Source organism: Artibeus jamaicensis, unplaced genomic scaffold (genome assembly GCF_021234435.1).
Source record: "Artibeus jamaicensis isolate MK-2021 breed Jamaican fruit bat unplaced genomic scaffold, CSHL_Jam_final contig_490, whole genome shotgun sequence".
NCBI lineage: Eukaryota > Metazoa > Chordata > Mammalia > Chiroptera > Phyllostomidae > Artibeus > Artibeus jamaicensis.
The window spans coordinates 18,952,773-18,978,512 of record NW_026521861.1 but is presented as its reverse complement, the minus strand read 5'-3'; the positions used below and the strand labels follow the sequence as shown (position 1 = coordinate 18,978,512).

General features: G+C 50.7%; 1 protein-coding gene and 1 long non-coding RNA gene across 6 annotated transcripts; one reads left to right on the top strand and one right to left on the bottom strand.

Annotated features, from left to right (window-relative positions):
- The first annotated feature begins 295 nt into the window (after positions 1–295).
- On the top strand, positions 296–11,619 carry TEX36 (testis expressed 36). Of its 2 annotated transcripts, XM_053668580.1 has the most exons (5): positions 296–336; positions 760–935; positions 5,747–5,878; positions 6,574–6,654; positions 11,323–11,619. In XM_053668580.1, the coding sequence occupies exons 2-5, from the start codon at positions 885–887 to the stop codon at positions 11,617–11,619; spliced, it is 561 nt and encodes a 186-aa protein (XP_053524555.1). In that variant the 5' UTR covers positions 296–336; positions 760–884. The 2 variants fall into 2 exon arrangements, with proteins under 2 accessions (XP_053524555.1, XP_037015023.2); XM_037159128.2 differs by lacking the exon at positions 296–336 and having other exon boundaries at positions 710–935.
- A 305-nt stretch (positions 11,620–11,924) lies between these two features.
- Positions 11,925–22,946, bottom strand: LOC119059543 (uncharacterized). Of its 4 annotated transcripts, none has more exons than XR_008392225.1 (4): positions 22,529–22,946; positions 21,865–21,948; positions 21,475–21,651; positions 20,675–20,858 (listed from the first exon to the last, which is right to left on the bottom strand). It is a non-coding gene; the product is annotated as an uncharacterized LOC119059543 (long non-coding RNA). The 4 variants fall into 4 exon arrangements; XR_008392226.1 differs by having other exon boundaries at positions 21,475–21,642; XR_005084425.2 differs by lacking the exons at positions 20,675–20,858; positions 21,475–21,651 and adding an exon at positions 11,925–15,192.
- Between the last annotated feature and the right edge of the window lie 2,794 nt (positions 22,947–25,740).

The following is a 25,740-nucleotide window of genomic DNA, read 5'->3' as shown; positions in this document are numbered from 1 at the left end:
GAAGGAGAAAGAAAGGGAAGCAGAGAGCACCCTGTAAAAGTGAGGTGGCACTTGTGTGTCCAGGCTGGAAGGGAGGGCCAGCTCTCAGGAGCAGCCTTTGTAGCCTGGGGTGGGCCAGGTGGCCCTCAGGGAGGCCCGACGGCTCTGGAGTTGGCCGGTGACCTGGCGCCGCATCCACTGGCTACTGCCCCTTGTTTTCTCTGTATAAATGCCAAAGCTTGCCATGGGAACGAAATAAAACAGAAACTCACGCCTGTGTTTCGTTTCACACGGCACTTGGCGCTTCATAATCATCCACGAACATCCTTCCCGGCGGCCTGAGCGGCGTGCAGTGAGGTGAGCGAGCGGCGAGTGAGTCCCTCTGGCACAGGGCCTCTGAGCTGGGACACAGAGGTGGCTGTGGAAGGGCCACGGGAGGGCAGCTGAGTCCTTGGGCAGAGCAATGCCACCAAGCAGACAAGGTCATCTCCAGCCCAGATTCAATTTACTTCTTGGAAAACTCTCAGGTTGGGGCAGATGGTTACCATGGGAACATTCTCCTCAAATAGCATTGATTCAAGGATTTAGTGGGTGATAAAAGCTTGCCCTCGTCTCAAGACTGGCCCTCACCTGCCTGACCTGTTTGTGGGGTCTCTCGGCTGGGGCCCGCTGGCTGTCGGCCTTATCCCTGGGGGGAACCGGGGCAGGAACTCTCAGAGAGCTGAGAAGACCCACACGCCCGCCCCATTGTGATGGGTGGGCTTGCTTCTACGGCAACAGCGGGCACTCCCCGGAGCCCGTCCCGGGCAGAGGACCAGGACAAGGAGTGGCTCCCAGGTGTGGAGCTTGCGAGGCCATGGAGAGGTGACGGAGCCCACCCCAGCTGCCCTCAGTTCCTGCAGAGAATGGCCAAAGGGAGGCGCTTCAACCCACCTTTAGACCAGGATGGCAGATGGGTGAGAACACCTTACCTTTCTTGGGCCGCAGGGGTGTGGTCAGGGTGCAGCCAGGTCCCTCGCCTGCTACTCCTGTGGCAAGACCTGGTAGCTGACTCCGCCCAGCCTCGGTTCCCCTATCTGCGAAGTGGGACCTCACCACATCCTTGGGAGGATTAAATGAAAGAACGTGTATGAAACACTCTGCACGTCGGCACCTCGTGAGTGTCCGCTAGACAGTAGTGGCCACCGGTGCCACATTTTTCCCCGTGGCACCTACCTGCTGACACCTGGTACAACGTATGATATCTCGTGTGCCGCGTGTCTCCTCTGCCGCTAGCTTCACGGGAGCTGGGATTTTGTCTTTTTTACTCCCTGATTGTGTCCCAACTGCCTTGGGCAGCACCCGCTGCACAGCAGGCTCTCAGACAGTGTTTATCACAGGCAATGATATTTCACTGGAAACCTGTAAACAAATTCCTGTTGACCCGATCTCTCTCATCCCCAGTGAACTGTGAAATGGGAAGAGCCCAGAAATGGATTGTTTTTCCATGTCAATCATTCGAAAACTTGACCTTTCAGCTTCATGTTCTCCCTCAGACCTGTCTCTTATGAGGTCACTTACAAAGCCCCATGGGACTGTCACCGTTCTGCCACCTCCAGGAAACATTTGCCTCCCACCAAAGTGTGGAGTCGTAGACAGACACATATGTATTCTTTTCCTCTTCATCCCAGAAAGATTTAATGTATGGAAAAGCATCACAGGAAAATAGTCAAGTCTAAGCAATATAAAACTCAGAACCGGTGTAAGTATCCTCTAGAAAAAGAGGCTGAGATGGGGAAAACGTGTAACATCTACGTACAGGCCAGGTGGCCCACGTGGGAGCAGTCGGGCATCAGGTCAAAGGAGCATAGGGTAGTGTGAACTCCAACACGCCGATCCGCTGGGAAGAGGAAGACGCAGGTTTCTCAGACTAGCTTCGCCCCTTTCTAAAACCTGCAGCATCAGCTAGGGTTGTGTTTGATTGAATATTATGGAAAGCTGAGTACAGTGTCTTAACCCAGTGGGGGTTTGTGTTTCTCCAGTAAAAACAATGCAGGAGTTAGCAGTTTGGGGGTGGTACCTACGTACGTTCTAGGGAGTCATCTGGAGCCAGGGTTCTTTGCAGCGCTCTGTTCCGACATCCTTTGTTGGGGCTGTTTGACTCCAGCTGGGAAATGCACAGAAGGCACCCGTCAGCCTAGTCTGTCCCTTTTTAGTGACGCCTCTCCTCCTAGGTGACCGAGTCGGCTGCCCTTTTCCTGCCCATTCTCCGGAGAGGCTGGTTGCATGAAGGTGCGAAGTTTGTGTGGTTGTCTTTTCCCCCCTCGAACCCTACTCCCCCCTCCCCTGGAGACTTCTGCTTTCATCTCAGGGGGTCACATGGCCAACTGAGCTGCAAAGAAGTGCGGGGAGGTGTTTTTAACCAAACGCATTGCCACCCAACCAAAGTCAGGCTTCTGTGACGAGGGAAGAATAGGGAAGGAACGTCTCATCTCCTCCTGCAGTCCCAGGGCTGTGCCTGGGCCCCCACCTCTGCCAGAGAGACATCGTCTCTCAAAAAGCCCCACGTGAGCCTGTGGGATGAGTCTTTTCTGCCACCAGCACCCCAGAGCACAGAAGGAACAGCGCCGATCCCTACATTTCCCAAAGTCCAAAGTCCCGTGTGCACGAATCGGGGAAGTTAAAGCAATCGTGGGCTTTGAGTCGGCCGCAGCCCATTTGGGAGGGTGGTCATTGCCACCTTAGAAGGGACAGCCATTTTGCGGCTGACCTTGCTGGTTGTGATCTGGCTGTTTCAGGTACGCTTTTCCACACACCGTCACCTTCCTATTTAGTATTTCAGTCCTCGAGTGATTGAACGCAGTGAAAATTTCACCGCCAACTAGTTAGAAAGCTGCATTTCACGGTCACAGCAGCTAACGGAGGGGTTTATTTCACAGCCGTCATGGCATCACCACTAAGTGTATATTTTAAAAGAGTGAAATTAAAATGCTGGAGCCCCTTTTTTACAGCGATTTAGCCCACAGACTTGCAGAATACTGATGGACTCAAGTTGGCTGTCCTTTAGGTGCTGAGAGGGACGTTCCGATGCGGGAGCCCCACCCAGCCACGCCTGCAGGCAGACTGGCAGCGGGGAAGGGTTCTGAGCTTGGAGGCCCTTTGTATGATTTGTATTTGCTTAACAAAACAACTGCTCAAAAATATTAAAAAATAAAATACAGGATGAATTAGAAAAATGAAGGTTGACTTAGAAGTATTTCTAGGCCATCTTGTTCAGTGAGAAAAGCAGATGCAAGTAACGTGTATCCCTCCCTTTTGTGGAGCATCCACGTCCCCTCCGCCGTGCAGGTGTGTGCGCCTGGTCACAGGGGATCTCAGTTGCTCCTTCTGGCACCTGGGGTGGCAGGAAGGGGAAGGAGAAGTAACTGTTGCCTATAAAAGTATAATTTTTAGGAACCACATTTTAAGTACGGCCCTATGTGTGCAGAATTATACATAGGTATGGGTGTCCATTCACAGAGGAATTTATGAAAAAGATGGTCACCAGGGAGTCCAGGAGAAAAGGTGATATGATTTCGGGAATTTAACTTCCTTGTGTTTTTCCTTATCACTTGAATTTTTTTAAACCATGAGTATGTATTCCAACTCTAATCAGAAACACATACACTTCTTGTTGTGGCAAGCAAGACAATGTAACAGATGCACTTGGTTAACAAGCATTTAAACCAACTCATTTCCATCAGGGACCACATCAGCCTTGTGGTTGCCTTCAAAGGGCCGAAATCTTTTTAGGACTGTATAAATGTAACTCCTCCGTAACTGTTAAGGAGTTGCAATTACATTCAGCCCTTTGAAGAGAACCAGGAGGCTGATGTGGTCCCCGGTGAAAATGAGTTGGACACCCCGATAAACGGTGGAACAGAAAGTCTCCCTCCTTGCCCGACTCCTTCTCCGAGGGGACCCTGCCTGTGGCCACTCTCCTGCCCGAGTGACGGAGGGCGTGTTGATTTGTGCCCTTGTTCATCACCCTTGGTCCCCTCTCTCACTCCCCTTGGCCCCAGGCAGCCTCCCAGAAGAACGGGAATTCTTCTACTTTGGTTTGTTCTTGTAAACCACGATTGTCTTGTGTGCATGGGCTATTTGTTTATGGAGATGGTGTTAGTGGTCAGCCTCGTTCTGTCCCCGCTCTTCTCCACGGAGACCTGTGTTCAGAAGGCCTCCCCGTCACTCCGCATCATCTGACCCATTGCTTCTCCCCTCCGCTGAGAACACCCCACCAAGGGTGCAACATCGATCATGTAACCTCCCCACCTTTTGACCCAAACAAAAGCTGTGTTTTGCCATGTATAATGCGCACCCATGGTTTTCGTGTGAATTATACACGGGATTATTATACCCCCATGGTGTATCATCATTATAAGCATTTATAATGTGCATCCTTCTTTTTCCCTCAAAAATTTGGCCAAAACGTGCATGTTATATATGACGACATACAGTAGTAACATACTAAACACATTCTTTGCAGACATGAAGCGTAGGTCACCTGAATAAACAGTTCCACCTGCGTCGCCCCTCCCGTCAGAAGGAATGAGAAAGAACGGCAGTTGTCTGATGTCATTATAATTCAAAAGTGGAGGAGGGGGGGCCTGCCCGCAGCCGTGGCAATGGCTTTGGGGACCAGGGAGGAGACAGCCGGGAGCAAAGACAGTTACTGAGCTCTGTCCAGGTGCACGCATTTTCCGTTGTAATCACACCTGCCCTCTCAGGTAGGGATTATTCCCACTTTACAGAGACGGCGGGGCTCAGGAAAGGTGTCCCTGCGTGAGGCTCTCCTTGCAGGAAAGAGCACTGGCCCAGGACTCGGGACTTGGAGCGGTCTGTGACTAGCCACCACGTCGTGCCTCCTCCCTTCACGGGGACTTTCGCCAGGAGTGGGAGCCTTGTCTTTAGTTTGTGTTTCAGTTTCCCCTTTTGTTCCTCTCCCAGAGACCCCACCCCCATCCCCACTTCGGGAATGAAGGGCTCCTCCCAGCTGTGAGTGTGGCCCTGAGTGGTCGTCCACCCTGAAGAGAGCTGCCTCCCAAGGTCACCCCTCTTCCTGGGACAGCTCGTATCCCATGACTGATGGATGGGCAGGCACAAGGGCCCAGGCTCCTCTTCCCAACTCTGAGAGACCATCCGTGTCCAGAGCTCTGTGTGGGCTTGGTGGATGCTGCTGTGATCCACCCCCCTCTGCCCAGAGTCCTGCTTGCTTCCCTCCGTCTCCCAGGGAGGCACAAAGCCCCCCACCCCCCATCACCTTCCCACTATTTACCACCCTACATTCTCAGCGGGGAGTCACCAGGGACCCTTCCCTCCTCAACTTCCCTGAGCCTGAGGGTCCACCTCAAATCCGCAGGAAGTTGGCTCCCCTCCTACCCGTGAACGTGGGCTGGACCTTTGTTCCCAAGCATGGGGAGCACCCTGACCAGAAAGATCTCAAGTAACACCTCTCTGCCTTCTCCCCGCTCACTCCTGCAGGACCACACCCTGCCCGCTGGGCCTCAGGACCCTCTCCAGGCTCCAACACAGCAGGGGTGGCCCTGGGAACTCAGAACAACCGGCAGTGATGGCCTCGGGCCATGACAATATTTTTTGTCTTGGAAAGAATCCTTAAAAATTATGCCATTTCCACTGCAGGCCAGAAGCACCCAAATTGCATTTTAATCACTTTACAGAGGAAGCCCTGATCCTTGGCTTGGAGATTCTGATGCGCCTGGTTTTAATCAAGGCGCGCGCTGTTTTCTAGTTTCCTCACATTGGATTGCCGCAGAAGACCCCAGAATCCATCACCAGGGCCATGTTAAAAGAGCCCCGCAGCCCGCGAGTGTCTCGGCAGACGGAAGGGAAGCTACCGCCAATCTACAAAATCCGAGAGAAGGTGAGTGTAGGGCACTGGGCCCCACACCCCCTGCCCCCGCCCCCACGCCCCCGGCTCTTGGAGGCCAGGTACTTCTTCCTCGGAAGGAACTGATCACCTACGGGCCCCGGACTCCTCAAGGCTGGTAGCACCCCAGCCTGATGCCCTGGCCACTGTGACACCTCAGACGCTCTCTCCGAGGGCCACCTCCTGGTCCAGGCAGCCCAGGTAGGCTCCTCTGTGGACAAAATCAACCCCTGTGTGCACGACTCACAGCCCAGGAGCACACCTGTCCTGCTGCCCAGCCAATTCCCCAGCGGCTTCAGGGACCTGGCGCAGCCTGAAGGAGAGGCAGGCACTGACCTCACATCGCTACTCACTGGCCTCCAGGCCCAGAGGGTCTCAGAATTCCTCTCCACGTTTCGGTCCCAGGAACTTGTATGAACTTTTCCTTCCTTGCCCCCAAAGGAGGTGTCTGAAAGAAAATGTGTATGACTCTTAGCCATAAAGGTTGCATTTCAAAGCCTTGGGCTGATTCTCACAGCTACGCCCCCACCCTCCTGTGCTGTGTTTGCTTGTCTCTGGGGACGGGTTTAATTCTCACTTAGCGGCCACTGTGCCCCACCTGTCTTCCCGCCACGCCACCACGGGCCAGTTCTGAAAGTGCACGGGGGTTCGGAGGGGGGCCTCTCACCTCCCCCTTCTCTCTTTCCCAGCAAGCAGTCCACAACAGCTTCCCCTTCTCTGTCCACGACAATCGGCACAGCTTTCAGAATTCTGGATTCTACCTTGACTCCGTGAGTATCTCTCTCCGAGTTACCAATCACGTGGCAGGAGACATCGGGGCTCTTGATTTCCGGAGACGTGTTGAGGACAGAGGACTGACCTCAAAATCGGAACAAGGTCCACATTAAAACCTGATACTAGGTTACCAAAAAAAATGCCTGAAGCTTCCCAAGTTCCACACAGCCTTTGAAGTCTGCGCCAGCTTCTGATTGGGTTCTGTGCGCTTCCTAAGTGTACACTGTCTTGTCAGTGAGCTTGGGAAGGGAAGAGGGATTGCTTACCGGCGTCTCAGCATGGCAGGGCCAGGGCTCACAAGGAGGGTCCAAGGGACAGGGAGCTTACGTTCCAGACAGAAGGATCTCCTAAACCCTGCAGTCACCTTTTTCCCAATGGTGGGTTCCCGTGACTGGAGAAAACAAACTCTGATCCCTCTTGTTAGTGTTGGTTTCACGCAGCGCCATGCCACGGAAATGTGTCACAAGCCATATATGTAACTTAAATCTTTCTAGTAACCACGTTAAGTAAAGAAGAAACAGAGAAAATTCATGTTTACATATTTTATTTGCTCTGATAATTCTCCAAATCATCATTTCAACAGTCAATGAAAAATTATTCATGAGGTATTGTGCATTCCCCAAGCTAAGTCTTTAAATCCAAGCTCATGGTTCCTCTGAGTTGGGAACGGCCACATTTCAGGTGTACTTGTCTTAGGTAGACAGTTGTGCCGGGTGAGCTCGGAGAAACCTTATAGCACCTGAAAGTCCACGATGATGATGGTGATGATGATGTTAGTAATACCCACTGGTTATTAAGCATAAGCCGTATGCTGTCACCCCCCATTATCTCATTTATTCCTCACTGCAGCCCTATCGGTTCATTGCTCCTATCACCCCCACTTTGGACAGGAGGTGACTGAGAGCCAGAGACGTTAAACAAGGTTACCAAAGTTACCTTGCCCTCTCGCAGGCAATGTCTGAATCACATTGAAGTGGCTTAACCGGAAAAACCTGGTTTGTCTCTGCACAAGCATTTTTTTAGAACTATGAATGTGCCTCAGATTATTACTTGGGCATCCCAAAGAGTTTTCTAACTAGGGTCTCACTATTATTTGCTTCCAAATAGTCTATTAATTTTTTAAATTCTTTTTTAACTAAATGTTTTTAATTTTCTATGTGGTTAGAAATTTTAAAGATTGTTCTTTTATTGTAAATCCCTAGTTCTATGGGTTATACTAAGTTTTATAAAATATAACCTGTGATTTCCATTTTTTTAACTGTAAAGATGATCTTTGTTGCCCTGGCTGGTGTGGCTCAGTGGACTGAGTGTTTGCCTATGAACTAAAAGGATGCTGGTTTGATTCTGGGTCAGGGCACATGCCTGGGTTGTGGGCCAGCTCCCCAGTTGGGGACATGCCAGAGGCAACCAGTCAATGTTTCTGTCCCTCTCTTTCTCCCTCCCTCCTCTCTCTAAAAAAATTAATTAAAATCTTGGAAAAAAAGAAAAAAAAGGTTATCTTTGTTATCTTGCATATAATTCATTTTAACATGTGTTTCATTGGTATTAAGAAAGAATATATCTTCCCCCTTTGTTGGTTACAAAGTTCTTTATATTAGTTCAGGATTAGCAATCATTTTATTTAAATGCTTCATATACTTTTCTTAATATTTGCCTTGATCTGTCAATTTTTCCTTCCATGATTATTCTTGAGTTTCTAATTTTTTTTGCCTTATATGGTTTAATACCATGTCTTTCTGCATAAAAACTTATTATTTTATTTTCTTAATGGTTTTTATTATTTATCAATGTAAATTATCTCTTTTTATATGCTTGAATTCATCTAGCCATGAATTCTACATCTCAATATTAGCATTTCCACTATTATTCTCCTTTGGCTAAAATCTGTTCCTTATATCATGGTCCATTTCCTTGTCTCTATACTTTGTAGTCATTTTGTTTTGTTTTGTTTTTAATTATAAATAGAATACAGCATAGTTTTTAAAAATCTAGGAGTCATTTCTTTAAATGAAAACTTGAGCCTTTCACATTATTGTGATCATTTGTTTGGGGTTTATTTTTCCATCTCATTTCGTGTTTCCTGTTTATCACATTGGCGTGTCCTCTGCCCCATTCCCACCAACTCGGCTATGTTGAATTTATTTGCTCACACGGACAGACGTCTATTGCTATTCTACCAGCGGTTCCTCTTAAGTACAAATGAGAAATATGTCAACACTATATTACTCTATGAACATGAAAGTTAGTATCTATAGCTTTTCCCCAAGAATAAGGCAAGTCCTTCAGAGTATTATTCATGACACTTTATGAGGGTTCTAGTGCTGGCCATTCAGGCTGTGTTCTCCCAACTCGTGGGAGTTCCATTCTCCTGGGACAACCTTAGGTGGCACTGAGTTCAAAATTGGCCCCTCACTCTCTCTCTATTTTCTTCCCCCTTGACCCCTAGACCCCCCACTCCCTCCTCTCCCTGTTCCATCCTTTCTTTTGGTGGATTCTTAAATTTTCAGTGTATTTCAGTCACATTATCAGCGAGGATAATATTTAGAATTACAAGCTTTTCTTATTACTTTCCTTGTGGTTCTTTTTTCCCCCTATTTACTTTATGCCTTTCTTTTATTTTTCATTTTTCTGGAGTATCTGGGAGGAATTGTGGGGGAGGTACCTGGGCAGTATAGCCAGCATCTCCCTTCGTCCCTCTGAGCCCCCCACCCCACCCCTTCTCCCTGCTGTGGCCCCAGACGGTCTGTGAGGTCTGCATCTCTCCTTGGGCCCCTTGGCCCCAGAACTGCTCCTGAGCTGTCTCTGGGAATTTCTACACACTCGGGTAAATAGTCCCTTTATGAAACTCCTTAGATGACCCTGTTTGGGTGTGCCCCCTGACACTCGGAATGACACTGACCCTAGGAAAAGGCAACCTCACTTGACGACCGTAACCTAATGTCTATTTCCTTCTAGTATTCCATCTAAGCACAGCGTTTTCCTTCTCACCTGGTCACGACCAAGTCAAAGGCACCATTTTGAATACATGGAAATTCCCAGGGTCATATGCAAGGTGCCGAGATGTAACGAGGAGGCCTGCGGGCAGGGCCCACAGGGGCCACTTTTTCTCGGAGCCCTCTGACCTGAGAAAGAGCCCGGCTTCTTCAGCTTCTCAGAGAGGGCATCACCTACCCCACCGAATGCTGGCGGGGCACTCTGAGCAGCCACCTGGGGGCAGAGACCCTCCCTGGAGTCCTTGGAGGTGTCTAGGCTGGTTCACGGGCTATTTCCATCTGGGATTCTCTGGTTCTACCCTCCGTGTCTCTCGAAGTCCAGTTCCCTGGTGGGAGTGAAAAACTTCCAGAACAATAGCAAGACACCAGCATGTTTTGAGTGCTGATTTATAGCCTTCAACATGTAGGCAAAGCATATCTCTTATAATGGTGGTTATATTCTGCATTTAAACATAGGACGTCAGCCCTGGCTAGGGAGCTCAGTTGGTTGGACCGTTGTTCCAATACACCAAGGTTTCGGGTTGGATCCCCAGTCAGGGATTTACAGAATAGGCCTGGGGGGAGTAAATGATATATTATTACCAGATGGACTCTGGGGGGCTCCCCCACCCCGTACTAGGTCCGCCTTACATGCCACCAGGGAAAGATGTCTCTCAGTGCTAGAGATTGGTGAAAAGAAAAGGATTATGTATTTAAAGAGTTATACAAACTTAAGAGTAATAACTTAATGTCTTCATTGAGATCCCAAAGTCCTTCAGAATACCCACAAACACACAGTTCTTTCTTCCCCCTCTGCCCAGTCTGGAGTACCGTATTGCAGAAAAAGAAGAAGTTTGTGGTTCTTCTCTGCCCAAGCCTCATGGTCCTCAAAAGACCCCCAGTTCTTCTCTGTCCAAGCTGCATGGTCCCAAATAGACCCCCACATGGCTGCCGCGCCTGGGTTTAAATCCCAGCGCCAGTCTTCCTCTGCTGCACCACTTCTGACTCCGCCCACAATTGGCCACAGCTGCCAGCATTCCTGTATTTTTTTTCCAGCTTCACTGGGCTGCCATAGTAAGTCCGGGCAGGCGTGGCCCTGCGGTGCGGAGCCAATCATCTCCAAGCTGTCACGCAGGCTCTGTAACCAGGGGGAGCTGCCTGCCAGTTACATCATGGGTTGAAGTCACCCTGATCCCCCTGGCTCAGAGCATGGCCACAGCTGTTTAACATTTCCATGAAATTAGTTAAAGGTTATAGGTATGTTAACCGACCATTCTAGAGGTTACCTGCAAAACTGTTATTATGCAAAACAGTGCTCTATGTCCCTGCTCCATGCGTCCCATCCCCCAGCTCAGACTTGTGGGGGGTGAGGACATCCTATGTACATTTTTTTAATCTAATATTTCCTGGACACTGAGTTCTGGTCCCCATTACAAATCCCCGTTTGCCCCCCCTCCACTCCCTTGGCTGCACCCTGTTACCAGGGCACATACAAGAATTAACCAATGAATCCACAAATAAATGAAACGACAAATTGATGTTTTGTTCACTACCTCCTTTGCTCTCTCTCAAATCAATCAATAAAAAAAATTTAGGTATAAACATAGGATGTCATGTTGCTAGTTTCACTGTAGACCTCAGGACTGTGTGACCTTGACTCTTTTTCCCTAATCTTCTTGATTCTTCCCCCAGGGCCTGGGACTTAAGAAGGTCTCCCCAGAAAAAAGGCAGCATGCTTCAAGAAATTTCAATCTTTGGGCGTGTGACTATGTTCCATCTTGTCTCGATGGCTTTTCAAGTTACCAAATATCGTATGTCTATCGCGAAGCTGTGGTGGTCCCGATTTTCAGACGCTTTCCAAGACGTTATAATGAAATATGGAGCTCTTTCCGATTTATTCCTGAGCGAAGCTACGCAGAGTTTTTGAAAAAGAATCCAAAAGTAAGGTTCACTATTGACAAAAAGGCTGATTCCTCACTGGAGCCCTAACCCTTTCGGAAGATTCTCCACGCGTTTTGTAGCACTGGTGCCTGGTGGGGCGTTCTGACCCAGCACTCCTAGTTACCGTAAGGTTTGTTTAGGGTTGGACATTGCACACATCTGAATGCCAAGGCCAAGTTTTGTAGTGAGACTGTGGAAGGGCCAGAAAGTCAACAGGTTATGGCACCACACCCGACCTCGAAGAAATTTTTTAAATTATTTTTAATAAGGTTAAAAAATATTCAAGTCCTTATAAAAATAAAAGTATGTGGTTGTGTTGTAAATGAATTGAATGAATTCTAAAATTGCCACATTAACTTTGGGGGGAGTTTTAAAAATTACCTAATTAATACGCAGTTATGTTTCCACTGTGAAATCTCAAATGCTACTGAAAAAGCAGGAGCTCCCCTCAGTCTCGCTGCATCTCCAGTCCCCATTCTGTCCTCACGAGAAGTTGACGTCGGTTTTTATCCTGCGCGTTTACTATCACGGAGCTGCGTATGACTTCACCAACATTTAAACACAAACCGGGTTACACAGCACATGGTATTTTATAACATTCTTTCGATATTTAACTGCATCTCGGAATTCTCATGGTGTCAGTGCGTACACACTGGTTTGCTTTTTGTTTTCTTTTTAATTTTTTCAGTTATTTTTAGAGAGGGGAAGGGAGGGAGAAAGAGGGAGAGAAACATCGATGTGTGAGAGAAACATCAATGTGTGGCTTACCTCTTGCACACCCCCAACAGGGGACCTGGCTCGCAACCCAGGCAGGTGCCCTGACGGAGAATTGAAGCAGCGACCCTTCTGTCTGTAGGTGATGCTCAATCCACTGAGGCACACCAGCCCGGGCTGATTCGCTTTTTCAACTGCCGCACTGTATGAGGTATCGCCGCACCTAATACGATGTGCCGTGATTTTAAAACTTATCGTCTTGTTAAGGAGAGTTCAAACTGTTTCTAATTTTTGGCCGTCACACCATGTGAACCACAGGAACATGCATGATCAAAGGCTTTGCACACGTGTTTGTGGGGCTCCCGGGGGCAATCTCTGAACAGTCCCTTGTCGGTGCTGCCTCCGGCCTGTGCACAGCTACAGTCTGAATAAATGTCCCCAAGTCCCCCAGGAAGAGACCGGACCCATCACACCCCCCTCCAACTGTGCCCCAAATGATCTTTTAGATACTTAAGGACCCAAAAAATGGTATCTTATTGTTAATTGTTCATTTCTCTGATTGTTAGTGACATTGAACGTTTGAACATCTTTTCTTGCTCGGTGGCCATTTATATTTCCTTCTGTAAATCAACACCATCACTCTACCCGGAAGTTCATGCTCATATTTGGATATTTTCCTGACAGATGAATTTAGAGTAAGCTTGTCGAGTAAGTCCATTGGCCACTTCATAGGAATTTTTCAGAATTTAGATGTTGATTTATGGGGGAATCGGCATCTTCATGCCACGGTGCAGTCCCCATTTATATAAATCTTACCTTCTGTTCTTCAGTAAACGTTATGTTTTCTTCATGTAGCTTTTCAGGCTGCTGTCCTATGTTTATTCCTGCATGTTTTTACCTTTTGCAGCTGTTTTGAATGTTATGTTTTTAAGTTGCACTTTTAGGTTGATTTTTGCCTGGTGTGTAAAAAAGCGATTGGTTTCCGTATGTAAATCTTGTATTTTTTACCTGGCTAAACTTCCAATAAACAAACGAACAAACACACAAACAAATAATCCATTAACACAATAAAGTTCTGATAGTTTTCAGTTGGTTCCCTCTGACTTTCTCCATGGTTGGTTGTCATTTGGGAAGGTGAGAATCTACCTTGTGTCCCTCAAGTCCACGTCCTCACACCCAGGGTTCCGAGCAGGAGCCCCGCCCACGACAAGTCCCCTGAACAGCGAATAGCGCAGCCGTCCCATGCACCCCCCCGCCCCCAGCCTAGCCGACGTGCAGGAACGCCGTTCTCGGGCTGTGCCTCCTTTTCTTCTCTGGGGGTGTCCTCACAAACCCTCACTTGCTGAGCCTCTGCCTTGCCTCCCCTTTCTCTGCCCAAGCACCAACAATGGCCAGCAAGAGTGACCCGAATTTCATTTCCTGGGGAGGAAATGTTAAAAATCACCAAAAAGGGACACAGAACCAAATCTGCAATTGTGTGAAGGGGGAAAGTGTGGTTGGGGGGAGCATCCCCTCTCTTCGATTTGAGATTAAAGAGTAGTGGGGTGGGGTAGAGTTACCATTTATAGAAACACAGATAACTTGCCCTTAAAAACCGGTCTTTTTCCACGTAATTGTTTTCTACATAAAAAAATAAACACAGATCCATGACTTCACAGTTTCCAATCCAGTGAACTAAGGACACAGGGATACGGCGTGTTAGTGGAGGGGTAGGTCTTGGGGGCTCCGGGGTTGTCGCCCCAAATACAGTGACCCAGTTCCCCAAACGAAAGTCTCTGATAACCCGGCACGATGTCAGTGACTCGCTGCTGTTGGGTCTTTGTTTCAGCACGTTGTCGGGAGCAGAGGAGTAAACAGTCAGTTAAAGGAACCCCAGCTTCCTAATCAATTACATGCAGGTGTTTATAGATTTCTTCTGTTCTAATGAATTAGACTTGGACTTGTGCCATCCTGGAAATGATTCAGATGCTGAAAGGATGGCTGATGGCTTAGTGATAACGTTTCTGGGGGATGCTGCCTGGTACCCACCCGAGCACAATGGCGGAGGCTCCGGGTACGGACTGTGACCAGGACAGGCACGCACATAACCGTGAGCTTCTGTACACTCAAAAACCAGATCTAAAGGCTCTTAAACCTGACACCGAAAAGAGCAGACTGACGACTTTTTAAAATGTGTAACCCGCTCTTAAATTCCGCCCACTTCTAGGCAGAGAAGTGCATTCTCTGTGGGTCCGTTCTGACATTCAGGACTAATTTTAAAGACGGCCTTCTCTTTGTTTCGCACGACTTGTGGCTGTCTTTGCCCAGGGCCGTCTCTGTGGGGGTGGCTGCCAGGTTCAGATGTGGTGGCTGTGTTCCCCTCCCATGACCGATATAACGGCCATTCCAGGCAGGTCAGCGGTCGACTGCGACTCCCACCAGAGTTCAGGACGCATCGCTGCAGGCCACAGGTCAGGGAGCGAGGACGCTTCACCCCATTCAACCAATTTTTTTTCACCTACAGAGTCGGTACCATATTGAGGATTCCTGGTGCAGGGAGGAGATGGGTGTGGGGGAGGAAAGGCTTGAAATGATAAGCTAAGTATAGGTTTCCCATATGTTCACTGAGTTCGGGAAAGCACCCATGCTGTTGTGGTAACACCCTAAGCACCATAAAACAAGCAGGAAGAACCCATTTCCTCCTCCAGGCTCCAGCTGCCACCCACAATCTTTGGTCCTAGTGGGGTGTCTCGAGCCAGTGACTGGGAAAGACTCTCCCTGCAGCTTAACTCTGGGCCTTTCTCTGGGAGGAACACGGCTGGCGCTTCCAAGCACGTGGGGCAGTTGCCTCTCGAATCCTGGTGCTGCGCTGGGGACTCCGGATGTGCTGCGTGAGCGTGAAATGCCGCGTGCTGCCTTTATAAGTGCCTATCAAAACAAATGAAAACATCTCATGTAACAGAGTATTTAAGTAAACACGCTACGAATATACCAAAACAATCCCCCCAAATATGAAACAGCAAATCAACCCCCTGTCAGAGTCTGACTCACTGAATAAACGGAATGAATAAAATTGTAACTCACACGCTTGGCTACGGCTTCATGAAATGGTTGGGTCTGTTAGGTGTAGTGTGTGCTTTCTGCACAGAGTAACCACAATAACCTCGAACGTTGTGTTCTCGCTCCCAGCCGAAATCACATGGATTCGCAAGTTCCCAGACTGGAAAATACTGCCCTTCCTTCTCTCCTCCATCCGAGTGGGAGCCATTCTACCGTGTTCAGACCCAAGAGCCAGTGTGCGTACTTGGCTCCCCTAATGTATGGAGCACAGGCAGAGCAGAGGTTTTGGACACCTTTGACAATCCAATATGGAGTCCCCGTCAGCCATGACAGTTATGTCAAGACTGAGATAACGGGGTGTAACGGGAACCCCTTAGGAGGGGCCCAGAGTGCCCAAAACCACAAGTCTGGATGCTCAGGCAAGGACTCCACCTGGACACCGATATGCGTGGGACCTCTGCCCTGGTGGGCTGTGAGAACCCAGAGCTCTGACCACTTGGGCAACCTGACTTGAGACCGACGCCTGCCTCTCCACCTGCGGATGCCGCTAGTGATTTCACGCCGGATGCTCGTTCTGCTCACTTCAATGGCATAGGCTCCCCCTCTCCGCATGCGACTTGCACGTGACTCTGTCAGCCTATTGGTAGGTCTACCCCAACAGACCTGGCACCGTGGAAAGGCACAAACGTGTGAGTGACTCCTTTCAGGGGCACTCCCTTGCTCACGATAACTGGTCTGGCTGCGTCACCGGCTGCAGACTCCCCAGTCCCCAGCAGAAGGAGCAACACCGCTCATTGCCCCATGTTCCCTCCAGCTGCTGACAGGATCCTGAGCGACCAGGGCAGATCCTAAGGACCCTAGAACACATTGCTATTCCTTAGGCCCGAGGGAGAAACACGGTAACTATCTTAGGTTGTCTCCTGAGGTTTATAACCTTCACCGAAGATTCCGTGACTGTTATCAGCCATGAGTGGCGTATCTAATGCTCCTCCAACCAGCACCATCGTGGTTTGCAAAGAGGATCAGGACATCTCCACGCAACCCCACGAGAAAAATCTTGTTGTTCCTTCAAAGCATATTTTGTCTTGAAACAAACACCCAACGTGTGATATTCTGGAACTTTAAAGGAGGGATCTGACTGCTAGTTCTCAGCCATCTGAGAGTTCGTGTCCACCAGGATAGTTTTGGTGAGAGCAGGTATGTTTGCCAACCGGATCTGGGCTGATTTTGGCTCATTGCCGATACAGCCCTGTCCCCACACCTACTTCACACCCCCTTTGCCAAATGCCCCTTCCCTCTGGGCCTGGCAATGCAGGCACATCCACACGGGCACCAATGTGATCAGACGTCAGGCGGGCCCGAACGCCTCAGGTGCTTCCTCATCGCTCAGCGACTGTCTTTAAGCAACTGCTCTGGACGTTGGGGTACCGGGGTGAGCAGCCGAGCCCATCCTCGTTCTCAGTGCATGAAATCTCAACTGCCAGGACAAAAGGCACCGCCCGGCCTTCGCTGAGATGTCAGGCTAAGAATGCCGATTAAGTGTGGATCGAGTGACAATACTTTGAAAGGTCATAATTATAATTTTATTAAGCTGTGATCAGAGAGCTAAATGTCATAGGAATATGTTTAATATTGGATACAGATTATATTGCAGAACAATGATGAATGTGTGTTTCTTCTGTATGTTAAAGTTCAGATATGTGCAAGGCCAGAAGCCGAGTCTAGTTTTCTATCTGCTGGGTGAGGGATTGATGTTAATTCTTTCTCTACCAAAGGGCCTAGAAAAACAAACTATTTACTAAAGCACTAAGTACGTTTTGATTGCAAATGGATATAAGTGGTCATTTATTGACTTACTGAGAATCATTCCTGTAGGTGGCAACAAGGCCAAGGCTGCCGGGAGAAGGCCCTGGGCCAAGTTCCTGAGGCTGGTTGCACATCCAAGGTCCTAGGGAGCCTCAGGCTGTACCCAGGCCTGGTTCCCCGCCCCCACCCCGCCCTACATCAGTTATGTCCCTGTGTCGGGACCCAGCTTTGGTAACTTTTCAAAGCGTCTCAGGTGATCGTGGAGCCAGGCAGGGCGGAGAACTGCGTGGGGTAGAGGGAGGGGTACAAAGAAAAGCACCGTTAATGCCCCAGAATTTTGCGATGCTAGAAAGGGCCCAGGATGAGAGGGACACGCCTGGAGAGGCCAAGGACCCACCCGGGGAGGACGTGCTGGAGTGTGCACAGAGCTGCAAAGGGGTGAGGCAGAGGGTCACAGTGCGTGGAGCAGGTTTGTAGCCCTGGAACATGAGATTTAGACAAGTCACATGGATGACCTTATGTGAACTTGTGCCAAGGTATCAAACGATCTCCTGTGGTCATCCATTTCGTGAATCATCCCAATAACGCAGTTGTGCAAACACAATGTGTACGCATTCAAAGTGGCCTAGAAATTCAGGTTGCCTGGTGCCTCAGTCTGCAATGGAACCCCGCCCCGAAGCTCACCCCTGGGTGAAGAAGGAGCTGACCGGTGTGCATAAAAATGGGGGGTGTGCAGGGCGGGACAGGAGAAGCTCCCAGGGCATGAGGGGACACCGTGGCACTGCCAGGTTCTCAGACCTGGACAATGGCAGTGTCTGGGGACAGTAGAGGACCATGCACAGACCCAGTCTACTGTACCCCCACAGCCCAGCATGCAACACCTGCCTGGCACACCGAGCACTGTCGGAAGGGATGGACCAGGGAGTGTTCCGGAATGTCCCTGACATGGACAGTTGTGAAGGCCACTCCTAGCGCGCTCGCTGACAGCCCAGCTTTGTACCCAGCTCACCTACTCATCATCTCCACGGCCTGGGACAAGTTACCGGCAAGTCTTGGTTCCCACCTCCTTATCCTGGGGCTAATTATGCAACCCACGTCGCTGGATTACGGATCCCATGAGAAGACGCATGCAAAGTATTTGTTGAAGTGCTGGGTGCAGGGTAGGAGTTCTGCGTGATTTCTAGCAACCGGGAAGATGCCAGCACCTGTCTGTGAGGTCCGCAGAGTCCCCAGGCCCTTCTCCTCGAACATGGGGCAGCGGCTGACGTCTCCTTCTTATCAACATTCTCTGCCTTTGAATCGTCATGAAATCGGGTCCCGAGTTACAACTGTCTCACACCCATAGAAGACTCGATTAGTCCCTAGGGAAGGGGGGATGCTGGGTTGGCGGGGGGTCTCATGAGACCTGACCCCTCATCTGCCTTGCTTTGAGAAGACCTGGCCATCGCACCCCGGCTTCCAGCTGCAGGTACCACTTGTCCCTCCGCCCGGAGCTGCCTCACAGCCCGAGACCGCCAGGCTGGTCAGTATCCCTCTATGTCCTGGGACACCAGCGCCCCGGGACACCAGCGCCCCGGGACACGGCTCCTCTGCACCCCGACCCTTCACCTTGTCACCCTGCTGGTTCTCCACGGGACCCTCCCCAAGCGAACGGATGGGAGAGCTGCTCAAAATAGTCAACCGCTCAACCAGTGTGCGCAGGCCTCGGCACCTGCGAATCATCCTGCTTTTTCCCAAAATAGACCTTTTCCACTGGGGGGGAGCTGGAGGCAGGACGGCCGTTTTGCTTTACAAAAGCCACGGCGGGTGCACACAGGTGAGCCTGCAGAGATGACGGCCTGTCTCTGAGGTCGCCTTCGTGGGAAGGAACGCTCCGGGTCCCCTCCTCTGAAGGGAGACTCCCCTCGGGCACTGACCGAACAGCCGCGGTCCCAGGTAGAGAGGACAGGGTCTGCCGCGGACTGAGTCTGGGAAGAGAGACAGTCGAGGAGGAAGAGCACCCGAAGCAGAATCCGATCCCCCCCAGAACTCGGGTCCAGACGAACAGCCTTGTGGCCTCACAGAGGAGCGAGAGAGTCCCCACAGGGCGGCCTTTCGGGTGTCGAGAAGCCTGCAGAGGCCAGTCCGGGGAGCGGCGGAGCAGGTGTTCCGACCGTGGGCCTCCGTGGGCTCCGAGGGGCCAGCCACGAGGCCTGAGTTCAAGTCCTCGGCGCTCAGCTGCAGCCAAGGTCCATCAGATTCACCAAAAGACTTTTTAAAAAGTCACGCAAGTCACAAGCATTCTTTGTCCTTTCCTTCAATGTAGGTACAAAGACCAGCTCATTGTTGTAAACATTTGGACAGGAAAAAAAACCCACGTAGGGTAATTTTTTTAAACCAAAGAAACTCATGGTGTTAGGTGAGGACAGAGGGCCCCCGTGAAGCACCACCAAGCCCCCACCCGAGGCCTAATCACTCAAGGGCAGGCCTTTGTTGGGTGCGGCGGCTTCCATGAAGCCCAGAACTGTGTCTGTTTATGGGGAAGTCAAAGACCAATAAATAAAAAGTTTAATTTCCTGATTCCCCGAAGTCGATGGGGCTTAGAAAATACCAATCCTCCCAAGAATGGTCTTTCAAAAAACTCCTGTGAGTACCACCTCGTATCGAATGTCACTGCTCATAAAAAAGAATCAGATAATATTAAGTCAAAAAAAAGAGCAAGATACAAAGTACACTGTGTTTACAACCAAAACACGGTCTGCTTCGAGGAGGGCTTGGAGCCTGCAGTCGCATCCCAGCTTTGGGGGGTGGGCAGGATTCAGGGGGTCATTTCCTTGTTTTCTAAGCCTTCTGCCGCTATCGGTTTTACAAAAGCAACAAGAGGAAAACCAAACAGCGATTGGCAAAACAATTAGTTAATTGTGGAGCAGATGCTTTTACTCAGAACAAAGACATCACGTGCTGCTCCCGATGTTCAGCGAATCAGCTGAAAGCCAAGAAATCCGACGAAGGACCACAGGACAGAATCTCAGCTTTCATCTGGGGGACTGAGGATTCCTGCGGGGGTCCAAAGTTGCCACCATTCGTGGGAAGAAATCCCATATCAGGTCCTTCCACTTACTCCATCCTTCCCATAACGGATGAGATTTTCTCGCAGTAAATAGGATAGGGAAAGGTGCGGCCATCAGCTGAGTGTATCATTCCATCACCAGTAGAAAGTGACTTGGGATGGGATGACTCACGAGGACTGTCCTGGTCTGGGGGTGGGGGGGTGGGCCTGCATGGGGGTCAGGGCCAGGCCTGACCCATTTCAGCCGAGCTTTTCATCCGGGACTCAGTCTGCTGTGTCTGGGGACATGGAGCAGCTGGAAACAAGCCTGCTAGCTGGGCTGGTCCTCTGGCCCGCTCCCACCCTGCTCTGTCCCAACACCCTCCCTGGCCTCTGTTTTTCTAACCATTTCTCACCTGGTGGCCCTTTTCTCCTCCCCTCCCCTCCTCTTTCTGGCACACATTTTGTTGGCCAGTCTCTTACGGAGACGACCATTTATTCAGCAGAACTTGCTGTTGCCTCCCAAGGTGCCAGGCCCCATACCAGGAGACTGGAGACAGAGGACAGTCACTTCTCTCCGGGAGCACGAATTCCAGGGGGGAGGAGACATGTGGAGGAGCAGAACGATTCCAGGAGACACACGGCCCAGGAGATACACAGCCCTAGGCAGGGCCGGGGTTGGACTGGCTCCCTGGCTGTCCTGTGGGCGAGCAGACTCAGCGAGTCCAGACTCGAGCTGGCGTCCGGCTGGTTCTCCCCCACACCCTGCACATTGGTTTCGGACACTGCCATCTGTCCAGTCGTCCGAGCCCAAGGCCCGGGAGCCCGCCTGCACACCTCCCTCTCGCCCTCGCTCCCCACATCCTGCCGTTCCAGAAATGACTCTGATAATTGCTTCTCTCCATCCCCACAGTCACTGTCCCAGGCAACCCCCACTGTCAGCTTCCTGCTGTCATCTTTCGTCACATCCTCTTGCTCCTCCATCTGTCGTCGTGCTCAGAGTGACGCTCCCAACATACACCCAACCGCATGGAGCCCTTGCTTCAAGTCCACTGGTGGCTCCCTCCCCCTCCCCTACCCCCACGTGGACCAAGTTCAGCCTCCCAGCTATGGCCCAAAACTGCACAATGACAACCTTCAGGTGCAGCCTCAAAGCGCCCATTGCTTTGTCGCCACCTAGGGCATGGAGCGCCTGTCATCTGAGCATACGAACTTGTTCACACCACTGGGCCATGGCTCATGCTGTCATTTCTACCTGGCTTCCCCCCCACACACACCCCCGCACAAGGGCAGAACCTGGAAAAAGTCCTACTCACTTCCTGTCCGAGGCCCTGGTCTCAGCCATCCCCTCAGGACCCCGGGACTATGCAGCCCCGCCCCCGGGCTGGCTCCTTTCTGATGACCATCAGAATGTCCGATCAGGAGTGAGACCTCTGTCTTACAGCCAGGGGCCGCACCAGAGAGGTTCTGGTTACACGGTGGTCCTGAAATAGCTTGTGGGGAGTGATCACCATGCCAAGGTTGGGAATTCCTGAATTCTAGGCTATTTTTTAAAAACCCCAAATACTCATATTCTTAAAATTTAAAACATCTGAATTAAATCTTGAGACGTACTCAGATCATTATAAGCAACAGTAAATTGTAAGATCCAGTGAGGTCACCCTCGTGGAGAAAGTGTGCCACCAAGAAGGGTAAGAAATTCTTACCTAAGAGATTCTCTTTGGGGTATCTGATTGTCTGTTACCAGGGTTCAATGTCTGTTTCCAGGATTACTGGTGAAATCGAGTTTTCTTTTAGGAAAAAAAAGGTTATTAGTCATTTGTGTTTCTCGCAGAATTCCTTGATGGAATTCTCTTAAAATGCACGTGGAGCTGGGGGTCTGGGAGGGAGGCTTCTCGGAAGAGCAGCGCAGAGGCAAGTCCTCGGATCTGCACTTACCGGAACCTGCCTGTCCCCCCAGCCTCTGCACCGGTCTCCCCGCTGCCCGCTTTCTCCTTCCAGAGCAAAATCCCGGGAGGTGTCTCCTCTCCCCTGAGGCGAGCTCCTCTAACTGGGACTGCTCCCTTGGGTCTCCTGGACACTCTCCACTGGGGGCTTCGATACTAAGTGCAGGCCCACAGGTGGAGGGAGCCCCAGGGCTTGGTGCGGAAGAGGGCGGCAGGAATACGGCGCCCAGAAATACCCAAGTGACCCACGCCTCCCTGTGTTCATGGTGTAGTCCCCTCCCACGGCAAGTCCAGGCTGCTCCTTCCTGACCAGTGGAATGTGGTTGGAGTGACCGGATCTGACTGCTGAGTCTGGGTCAAACCAGATCCGGTTTCTTTCTGGCTCTCTCTCTCCTCCCCCCGCCTCCCCCCCGCCTCTACTCACCACACTCTGAAGAAGCCCAGACAGATCCTGTGAAGACCCAGGTGCAGAAGCAGCTGAGGCCCCCCAGCCTCACCAGCTGCGACGACCAGACCTGGGTGGACACACCTCCAGGAGTTCCCAGCCCCCCGCCCGTCCGTGTTCCCTGGAGGCCCTGGACAAACCACCCGCCATCTGAATCCAGAACGGCAGTTTCTACTCACTTGTCTGTGGTCGTTTGTTCTGCAGCCCTAGTCCCGGGACCGAGATACACCGTGAAACGCCGTGAACAGGACTGGGTCCCGGCACCAGCACCGCTCCCGCCAGAAGGGCGCCCTCCTCGACGGCTTTAAGCACCTGTGGAAACAGCACCACTGGGGACGAGGCTCTGTGGTTAGGCTGCTGAAAGACAGTCGCTTACCTCTTGGTTGGGACGCCCCAACTCCAAGTCTCAACAATGCGCAGGAGGCGGCCATACAGACGAGCACCACAAGGGGGCAGTGCACATACCGAAACCGGGCTTCCCGCCCAGCCCAGTGGCCTCTTCCTTCCTTGCGTTTCACTGATGATTGATATTGATGGCTGGTATTGATCCCTGCTCCCAGACGGGCTTCCATCGGGAAAAACTGAATCTGCGTTTGGGAGCCCACCATCTAGGAAAGCCCTAGGAGAAGTTCCCCAACAGTTCATGTAACGATGCATATTTGTACTTTTTAAAAATCAAATACATTTTCGTGATGAAAACACCTATCATGTCATTACCGAGAAAGATCGCGCTGCTATTTTTAAACGTCAGTGGAATCAACGTTTCCTGACTCGCTATCACTACATGCAGGCAGATGTGCTATTTACTCAACTTCATTGGTTTCCTAATGGGATTAAATAATGCTTCATTATTTCATAACGAACAAAGTAATATGTGACTTTGAAAAAAAGAAGCCGTTATACTTATTTTTCCTTCACCTCAGACCCACCCCACCCCCACACACGCACACACACGCACGCTGGCATTAAAGTGAACTAATTTATTAGGTGATTTCAATCACCTCGATTTCTCCTAGAAAGATGAGCAAACAGCCTACTCAGACCCTGCGGTTTTTCCCATTATGAATTGTTTTCTCCAAATGTTCTCAGAAACTTCAGAGAGCCTAGCCCCCGGGGTCCCCCGGCCCCCGCCCCCCGCAGTGCAGGATCCTGCAAGCCCTGATGGGCTGCTCCCCTGAGACTTTCCCTGCGGCCGCCCAGGACGACTGAGTGGGAGCCACAGGGCTGCGCATTGGAAGTTTGGGTGGCTACGCCCTGTGCCCTTGGTGACACAGGGGTCTCTCTGACCCTCCCTGGCTCTCCCGTCCCGCTATTTCTTTCAGGAGGTTGCTGGGAGGGCTGGATGAGATAAATGACCAAACGCCTCTGACATCCTGGCGTACAGAGAGCACTCGTGATTGCCCCACCCTCCCACCCCCGCTGCGGCCCCCGGTGACCCACACCTCCCATGCTGTGCCTGCTACGACACCTGCAGACAGCTGGCCGTTGTTACTCCTCCTTCCCTGCCGTGTGTTCTACCAGCATCTCTTTAAATGCTTTTGAAAACAAAGATGCCAGGGAGGTGTGGCGTCACCCTTTCCAGCATTGGACGAGTACATGGCCTTTCTGCAAGGCCCCTCCGGAACAAATCTTCTGTCTTCTAGAAGGTTCCTCCAGCACAGATGTTCCTCTCCACGCTCCCATGTTCCTTTCCACGATCCTGCTCTGATCGCTGGAAAACTATTCCCGATGCATGAAGCCTCCCTCCCGTCTTCCCGGTCAGTGTGATCAGGGACCTCGACCCAATGACCTTCTACAAAAGGCGGCAGCCTCACAGGCAGCTCCTCCGCTTGGCTTACCCCCAGGAAGAGTTTGAGCAGCTGCAGAGAGCCCCCCTTGCAGGCCACAAGAACAGAGCATCTGTGGCGGCCACGAGCAGGGGTCCTGTGTCTGAGGACCTGAGGCAGAAGCCGTCACCGCAGAGCAGGCGTTGTCCCCATGAAGCTGACACTGAGACTCCTGAGTGGAGCTTCAGACCGCGGCTTCTGCCCAGGCCCAGTGCACGGGGAAATGTTTTTGTAGGGGACACTTCCGCAACAGTGGGCCCCTGTAAGGTGTCAAATGTGTCTCATCGTTCATTAGATGGTCGACTATCTAATTATTTGAGGGTTTTTTCTTAAAGGGCACCAATAACTCGAATAACTTTTAACCCATGAATGTAAACATGCTGAATTTGGACAAGTAGTAAATTGGGACTCTGGTTTTTAGTGGGTTAGACAGGACAGATCTCCAAACTTGTCAGGGATGTTCTCATCCCAGGAGCCCCACCTGGCACTTCCCAGCCCCCCTGGTGGGCGACGTCGCTGCCCTGCCTGGGCTCCACAGCACCCCACTTCTGTGGGGCCAGGCTCCTCCGAACCCCACCAGATGCTCTCGTCCCTGGGTGGTCTCACACTTGAGCGCGTGTGTGTGTTTCTTGAGAACAAGGACTGTGTCTTATCATTGCGCTCTTGGTCTCGGTTGGTTCCAGCTGCTGGAACAAAAATGCCTTTGACTGGCACGTCTTAAACAGCAAACACTTACTCCTCCCAGTTCTGGAAGCTGGAAGTACAACATCAGGGTGTCAGCAGGGTCAGGGACTGTGGAAGGCTCCCTCCCTCATTTGCAGACAGCTGTTTTCACGTGTCCTTGTGTGGCAGAGTCAGAGAAAGCTCTGACCTCTTACTCTTCTCTTAAAGGCACTGACCCCGACCTCTCAAACACTACGGCAGGGGTTAAGATTTCAACATACGAATTTGGGGGTACACAAATGTGTAACCCATGATGATACCCCCGGAGCCTCCCACAGGCCTGGACTGTTCCCTGGGTAGAAACACAAATGACGCCCCCTGGTGGTGTGCAAAGGTTCTGGCACACGGTGCTGACACGCAAGTCATTTGTTGGAGAAACGACTATGAACTGTGATGTAGTTCTGCTTTAAAAAAGTCCAAGTATTTTTTTTATTAAAAGTAAGTTTGGTGTTGTATTATAATAATGTAAAATGCAATGCTTAAATGGAAAATGACATTTTAAATTAAAGACATACTTTCAAAGAACTTAAGTTAATAGATTTTTTTTCTAAATAACTCTAAGCATGACTTAAATATTCTAACAGGCGAATGGTTTATCGATCAGAAGAACTTAGGTATTAAATTACTGGCTGAATCCTGCCC

Bases quoted from the DNA above. Each gene is read 5' to 3' on its own strand.
- TEX36 (XM_037159128.2), top strand. From the start codon at position 732: ATGGGTGGGCTTGCTTCTACGGCAACAGCGGGCACTCCCCGGAGCCCG. The intron at 936-5,746 runs GTGAGAACACCT...GCTGTTTTCTAG, and splicing joins TAGACCAGGATGGCAGATGG to TTTCCTCACATTGGATTGCC. The intron at 6,655-11,322 runs GTGAGTATCTCT...TTCTTCCCCCAG, and splicing joins CTGGATTCTACCTTGACTCC to GGCCTGGGACTTAAGAAGGT.